The sequence below is a fragment of the Temnothorax curvispinosus genome, unplaced genomic scaffold, assembly GCF_003070985.1.
Source record: "Temnothorax curvispinosus isolate PA1 unplaced genomic scaffold, ASM307098v1 QBEX01005152.1, whole genome shotgun sequence".
Lineage (NCBI taxonomy): Eukaryota > Metazoa > Arthropoda > Insecta > Hymenoptera > Formicidae > Temnothorax > Temnothorax curvispinosus.
The window spans coordinates 116-8274 of record NW_020214932.1 but is presented as its reverse complement, the minus strand read 5'-3'; the positions used below and the strand labels follow the sequence as shown (position 1 = coordinate 8274).

General features: G+C 35.4%; 1 protein-coding gene across 1 annotated transcript; it reads left to right on the top strand.

The window, feature by feature from the left end:
- Window positions 1-5495: 5495 nt before the first annotated feature.
- Window positions 5496-7689, top strand: LOC112454599 (the record flags this gene model as incomplete). Its single annotated transcript, XM_025016093.1, has 3 exons — window positions 5496-5526; window positions 5894-7077; window positions 7453-7689. Coding segments are annotated over exons 1-3 (1452 nt in total), but the record flags the coding sequence as incomplete, so codon positions are not given.
- Between the last annotated feature and the right edge of the window lie 470 nt (window positions 7690-8159).

Genomic DNA, 8159 nt, shown 5'->3' with positions numbered 1-8159 from the left:
GAATCAGATTTGAAATGTTTAGTAAATTTTCAATGGTAAAACGTTTTAGAATAACTTTCTTTCCGAAGTTATTAACTTACTTGCTCTAATTTGTAACTTGAAAATTTATTTAAAGGACCAGGGCGTCCCACCGTCCAAATAAATCAAGGTCAACTAAAAATGCTGTATGATGACGGATGGACAGTAAGCGAAATGGCGAAGCATCTTGGATGTTCGAAAAAAACTGTTTATCAGAAGTTATATTTTTTGAATATGCCTATACGTGCACGATATGCTCAAATTTCTGACGATGACTTAAAATTAGAAATTGTAAAAATCCACGAAGAGCATCCAAACGCTGGACAAACGGTAAGATTCCAAATGCGTCTAAACATATTATTCTTATTTTTATTTACATTATGTTCATTTACAGATGGTACAAGCATATTTAAAAGCAGCAGATTTTCATGTACAAAGATATAAAGTGAGACAAGTTTTAAATGAAATCGATCCCATAGGAACAGCGAGTAGATGGAGTCAATCAATCAAGAGGAGGACTTATAAGGTACCAACACCAAACTCTCTGTGGCATATGGATGCACATCTGAAGCTCTCCAGGTATGTACGAATATATTTTATTGCCTTGGTTTCTAAAAACGTTTGTAAATATATGTTTTCTTTTACAGATGGGGCTTCGTAATTCATGGCTGTATTGACGGATACTCTCGGCTGATAATTTATTTGGCATGCAAGACTTCTATTCAAGCCGAACCTGTCGTGACTTTGTTTGCAGAAGCCGTAGGCAGCTATGGATTACCGTCACGAGTACGGTCAGATCATGGTTATGAAAACATTCTCGTGGCTTTTTTGATGAATACGATTCGTGGCTTGAATAGGGGAAGTCATATTACTGGAAAATCCGTACATAATCAGAGAATAGAAAGATTATGGGTTGACGTTTTTAAAGAAGTGTGTGACTCCGTTTATTCTGAATTATATGCTCTGGAGAACGACAATATTATGGATGTGAATAATCTTGTGCACAGGTTTTGTGTACAGTATGTATATAAGAAGGTTATTGATAGACGACTGATATCATTCCAGTCTGCATGGAATGTTCACAATTTGAGAACAGAAAATAATCGCTCACCGCGTCAACTGTGGCTCGAAGGAATGTTGCAAAATTATAATACAACTTCGACCGCAGTTCAGGATGTTTTCGAAACTAATATGAATTTACACGAAAGACTTTCTGAGTCCTTGAGAATATTAGGAGTAGATGTTTCTACTCCTATAATAAATCGTGACAATACTGATTCCCTTTCATCGAATTTTACTGCATGTTTAGACCTAAATGAAGTACAAAAAATGCATCTGGAAAATGTCATAGCTTTGGATAAATCAGATCGCGAGAAGTACACATTATGTGTAAATTTATTGATGAGTTGATTTCTCTATCTTATCGACGCAAGTAAAATGTACATTTATAAGTTTTGTTAATCTATCAGTGACCAATAAAATTCACTCATAAAAACTTACATTCTATTGTTTAAGTTTTCATCAGTTTTTTCCTCATAAATTAAAGGGAACATTGAATTCATTGAATAGATATTCTTCAAATTTTTATTATTCTCACTTCGTACATCTTATTGTTTGGTACAATTGCGTAAGAAAATATGTTGCATTTTAACACTGTTTGTGTAATTGTTGTATGTCTGTATGTAATAAAATAAACGAATGTTATTGCTTCATAATTCCATACATAACTTAAAATGACTTTTCCTCTTTGATAATAATAAAATAAATGAATGTCATAACAAAACGAATGTTGTAATAATTAATGGTAATAATACTAGTAGCAGGAACATTATCAAAAAACTTCATAAACCTCATACATAACTTAAAATAACTTTTTTTTTTTCTTGCACGTTTACATGAGTATGTACTATTCCTTCAAAATTGCCACAGTAAAAATCAGTCAACTTATCAACATATATCACATTTATCTTTTGTACTGTTTACCGTCTAATCGCACATGTACGTAGTTTAAAAATGAAACTGAATATTTAGCTCATTGATTTAACAAACTAAAAGAAATTTAAACATCAATATGACGTATACTCTTTGACTTCTTCAGTATGCAAACAAATGTTTAAATCATTTTTTAACTCGTTATAATTTACGTAAGTTTTTGGCAAAATTAATGTATCCGTACATGTGGTGAATATAGGTCTTTGGCTCAATCCAACAGAGTCATTAAACTTAATATTAATAACATTTGGCATTTGATACGAAGCTGTTACTAAAAATATAAACTTTAGTAAATTGTCTTTATCAAGACAGTTGATGTACATAATCAAATAATGTAGCACCTCATTTTCTTTATTTGTAAGATAAGGGTCGGTGACTAAGCAATTGACGACTTTGGTCGGAGTAGGTACCTGCATATCTAAAAAAACTGTAAAATCGCAACGTCCCCAAAAATCGGGATATTTTTCTGGTTGTACACCCTGACGAAGTTTGTCAATTAATTTCCGCGGGATGTCGACCAACAATTCGGTAGCAATTACTTGTAATTGCTCTGAAAAAGTTTCAGAGTTGGCTTTTGCGAAAAATTTATTTGATTGGAAAAAGTCCCCAATAACTTCCTGTTCTTTTTCTATCAGAGATGAGAAATTTCTTTGACCTTTTTGAAGAATTTTTTTTAAATATGGATTTACATAATTCATTAATTCCTGCAATAGTATTGTAGGATCAATATTGGCATCAGACTTTCCGATCAATGTTAAAGTAATCCTCGATAATTTTGCTGGAATACTGTTAGTTAAAATCAACATGTGTTCGAGAATCCGTCCAATTGTAATGAATTTGTCTTGTTCGCTCCGTTTGTTTAATGGCAAGTACGGAACGAGACAATCTTCACCTTGAAAAAACGTGCTCGAGCATTTGTCAAAAAAGATGTTAAATAATTCTTTCGTGAGGCCACCGCCATCAATTCCTATTTCGCCGATAAATTTCACGCTTAAATTTTTGCTCAGAAGTTGCTCGTCCGCATAAAGACTCATCAGTTCATTGACACAATTGGTTCTGGAGATATCGATGGTTGCAGTTTCTGCGTTTTCAGGTACAGATGGGAATAAAACAAAATTATTTGCTGGATCAAACTCTTTGGCGAGACCTAAAAAAAATAAATTTTGGTTTTTACCTACGCGTTACTGTAATAAATCATTATTTGCTGGTGATTAAATAGTATATATTTATGAATTTTTGAAAACTATCCCTTTTCGTTATAAGAACATCTTACAAGACAAATAATGTTTGCATACACAAATGATCATCGTCATCCTCATCTAAATTCTCTTCGTCCATTTCTTCAATCATTTGTCGCCATGTCCTTGTCGAATGACGGCGTTCGCGAAGAGTGGTATTGGACAATGTTGAAGGTGAACTTTGTTCTGGATTATTCACATTCCGTGCGAGATCTCTTGTTTGATTTACGATTGAAGCACGACTTGGTGATAGAATGGAATTAGTGTGCGATGATGGACGAGGAACAAAATCGTCATCTGCAAGAATTGGCAAATCGTTTGGAAAATCTTTCAGTGATAATACCACTATTTTACTCTGTCCTATTTCGGTCTCCAAGTCAGATCCATTGTCAAAACTGATGCGAATAATTTTTTTTATTTTGTTGCATTCTTGCTATCACAATTCCGCACATTTGCAACATATGCTGAATGTGCGGATGAAAAGGATAATTATGCTCGTCTTGATTTCCTCGCAAGAACTGTCTCTTTGTATCTCGAGTACTGTATTCGCTTCACCTAGATATAACAAGTTTTTAGAATCATGACACAACGCATTCTTTTCAATAGTATATGTTTATTGTTTCTTCAAACGAAACAATAAACATTTTACCATAAATACCTATAGTCCTCTTTGCTTTAAAAATTTTAGTTCCGGCTTTGATAGGAAAAAATCGGCGTTCGACAGCTTCATTAACACGACTTTTTTTTTGAAAGTTTTCTGCCTCTTTCGACCTCTGCGAGGGGTGGATGTTAATTCCTGTCTTCTAAAATTTCTTCTTGTTGATTGAATCAATGAAGAAAAATTTCTCTCTTCTAATGTTGATTGATTTGATGCATTAGCTGCGATTTGGATTAGCCGATGAGCTATATTTTCGTCGCTCGACATTTCTGATTTCTTTTTTTTTTCTGAAAGGTAGTTGAACCTGTAGCTTAAAATTAAAATCTACCAATCAAAACAAATTATCTTACCTGATTACATGTAAGATTGAGAACTATGGAGACTATTGAAAACACTCATCGAGGAACATTATTAACTGGTTAAACACAATTGTTATTCAAGGTTATGTAAAAACGCGGCAAAAGGCACGGTGGTATGATGGAAGGAAACAAGGTCTGCTCGTTAGAGGGATGCGCAGACGTCGCGACTAGAACAAGCGAGCGCCATGTTGGATATAATAGATATTTTTTATATACATGGCCTTCTATTGGCTATAATATCCTCAATGTTTCCTGTTTGTTCCAACGCACTCATTGGTTATTAGAGAAAAATGTGCAAGAGCACACCAGTTTTCTTTCCACCATGGTGGTATAGAGTCTTTAGGCTGCATCTCCATAGAGAGAGAAATAGCGGAACAAAACTAAAACAGAATCGCCCTAATTGGCTAATCTTTAGGTGGAGGCTCTCAAAATGGGATATTAGCTAATGAAAGGAATTTCGTTTTAATTCCGTTCCACTATTTCTTTCTCCATGGAAATGCACCCTTAGAGGTGCGTTCTACTTAAAGCTGGATGCGCAATACAAAGATACAGGCAACAGGAACAGGGACTTAGATAGCACAAGACGTCCTGAATATGTCCAGGATGTCCTCAGGACCGTCCTTAACATGTCCAGGATGTCCTGGGATATTTTCAGGATATTTAGTTGTTTTCCAGATAGCCAATAACATCCTCGGAAAATCCGAAGGACATCCAGGACAACATGTATTGTTGTAAATATTTTATATGAATATTTTATTTGACTTTATTAATTGTTGTAAAATACTTAAAGTAATTTCAGAATGTTAAGTACCGTAATAAATTATATATTTTTCATAAATGTCCATTACACTTAAATAGCATAAAAAATCCTAAAATCATCCTACGCATGTAGGATGCAATTGCGATAAATATAGGTAGATATTTCCTTGATTGTTTCTCGTGCGACATTCGTTCCTATAACAACATGCTTGTAACGACTTCGTTTTGCATACTTTTAGAAATCTCTTGATAAGGACACAAAACCAGTGTCGAAACGTCGAGTTAACGGAATAAAAATAAATGTCAGTTTGGTCAATAATATAACCTGTGTTAATTTTTCACTGACAAAACAAGGAATTTTGAAAATTTTTACACACCACTGACCTCAATAATGGTGGTTTGGATGAGGCATGGATTTTTCGGGAACATCACGAAGAATTATGGATATAACAACACAATTTTACTGAAGTCATGGATCAACACAAGAAACAGGATCTGCAAAGTGAGCCAACAGCTCACCTTTTTAATCCGCTGTAGGAAATACGGTGTGTTACCGCCGCACATTTACAATATGAAATTTAATTTTCGCTTCCGGAACAATAGGGCGTTAAATAAGGTAGACAGTCTCAAAAGACGGAGTCAGGGTGTTATATTGAATCTGGAAATCGGTGATTGCCATTATGTGTTAAAAAATTTAAGATTTAGAATCATTAATATTGAAAAAGAACTATTCAAAAATTTACCTGAGAGTTTGGTTAACGAGTTTCTCGAATGTAACAATGAGAAGGTCATAAAATACAATGATTCTCTAAAGGTTAAATCTATCAACAAATTTAACAGAATAATAAAAAAACGAAACATTGTGGCAGATCCTTTTTCGAGGATAGACAAATCGAAATGGTTAGTCAACATTAGTAATAAGCAGATACCGAACTCTGTGTCAGATTTTCTGTGTTTGGGAGATAAATTTGCGTTACCGATTAACCAATTCGATAAAAAAGACCGCGAAATTTCCGTTTTAGAAACAATAAAGAATTTCGAAGTTAATGCTCACAGGTTTCCGGAAAATGCGGTAAATAGTGTACGTGAGTCGTTAACGGATTCTTTACATAGATTTTTAGTGAATAAAAACCACGTAGATTTGGTCGATCGCTGCATATTAAATAGATACGCGGAATGCAAAAAATTTTTACGAGAAAACCACGATGTCTTCGTCACGAAGGCTGACAAGGGTCAGGTCACTGTTATTATGGACAGGGATGAATACTTGACAAAAATGACCGATTTACTTAAAGACGAGTCCACGTACAAAAAATTAAAGAAAGATCCTATTAGACAAATCTCCTTGAAATTAAATGAACTTGTCAGATCGTGGCGAGACAGTGGTATTATCGAGGACTCGGACTACAAGCGTTTAAATTGCACCAACGGGAATCTCCCACGTTGTTACGGGCTGCCAAAGATCCATAAAAATGGTTTTCCGCTACGGATTATTGTTTCGGCTTTGGGAAGTCCCTTATATAACGTAGCGTCCTTTCTCCACAGTATCTTGCATCACTCTATTCGCCCACCTAAGTCTCACATCAAGGACAGTTGGTCCTTTGTAAGAGAAATCAAGGACATTGAGATTAATACTGACGAGGTACTCGTTTCCCTCGATGTAACGGCTCTTTTCACCAACATCCCGAAGGAGTTAGTTCTCAGAGGAATAGAAAAACGTTGGCAGGATATCTCGGGTAACACGAAGCTTAATTTGCCGCAATTTTTGCATGCTATTGAGCTGGTACTGGGATCTACGAGTTTCAGTTTTAATGGTGACACATATGAACAGATCTTTGGCAGCCCGATGGGATCTCCGCTTTCACCAATATTAGCGGATATTGTGATGGAGGATTTAGAGACTCACTGTCTTGCTATGCTTAATTTTTCTCTGTCGTTTTTCCGCCGTTATGTCGACGATGTTATTGCCGTAATTCCTAAGGATAAAATTGGGGATGTCCTTGACGCGTTTAATAACTATCACCCCCGTTTAAAATTTACTCACGAATTGGAGGTAAATGGGGCCATCCCCTTTCTAGATACTCTCATAATCAAAAATGGCAACAGGCTTTTGACTAATTGGCACAGGAAACCCACGTTCTCGGGCCGATATGTAAATTACTTTTCCAACCATCCATTGAAATACAAATATAATACAATCACAAGCCTTGTTGACCATGCAATTTTGCTTTCGGATAAACATTTTCACAGTTCTAATATTAAAATTGTGAGAGACATCCTTAGGAATAATTGCTTCCCAGAAGAGCTGATTGATAAGCAAATTAACAACAGATTAAAAGAATTAAAGCATCGCAATAACATCACTGACTGTAATAATGTAAGCAGTACTTTCGACGCCCGGAAATACATTGCGCTTCCTTACATTAAGGGTCTTAGTGAGGATATTCGCCGGACCGTAAACCGATGTGGCCTCGATGTCCTTTACACGATTCCAAAAAAGATGGATTCAATTATAAAACGGGGTAAAGATAAGCTCGATAATATGAAAGAAACAGGAGTGGTCTACAAAATCGAATGCAACGACTGTAACGTTTCTTATATTGGACAAACCTTAAGACATTTGGAAACTCGTGTGAAGGAACATTTAGGTGACATCAAAAAAGAGGTGAATAAACACTCCGTTGTTAGCAAGCACCGACTTACACACGGGCATAATTTTAAATGGTCCGATACGAAAATCATGCATAGGGAGAGATATGTAAGGAAGAGGGAGATTGCAGAGATGTTTTACATAAAAAAAGAACAAAAGAACACGATTAATTTAAAAAAAGACACTGAGAATCTCAATCCGCTATACGATAGAATCATAAGAGCCACGTAATAATTACTCTCTAAACGTTATTTCTATTTGTTTGACCTATACAGTCGTTTATTTATATATCAACGATTAGTCAGTCGCTGTCTTTCGATCCGGAACGACGTGTCACCGGTCTGTTCCGTTCACACCATGACTGCGGCTCGCTCTAGACTACGACTTTTTTAAACCTTGACAATGTTAGTTAAACGGCAAGAACTTTGTGAGCAACTAATGCAATTGCGATAAATATAGGTAGATATTTCCTTGATTGTTTCTCG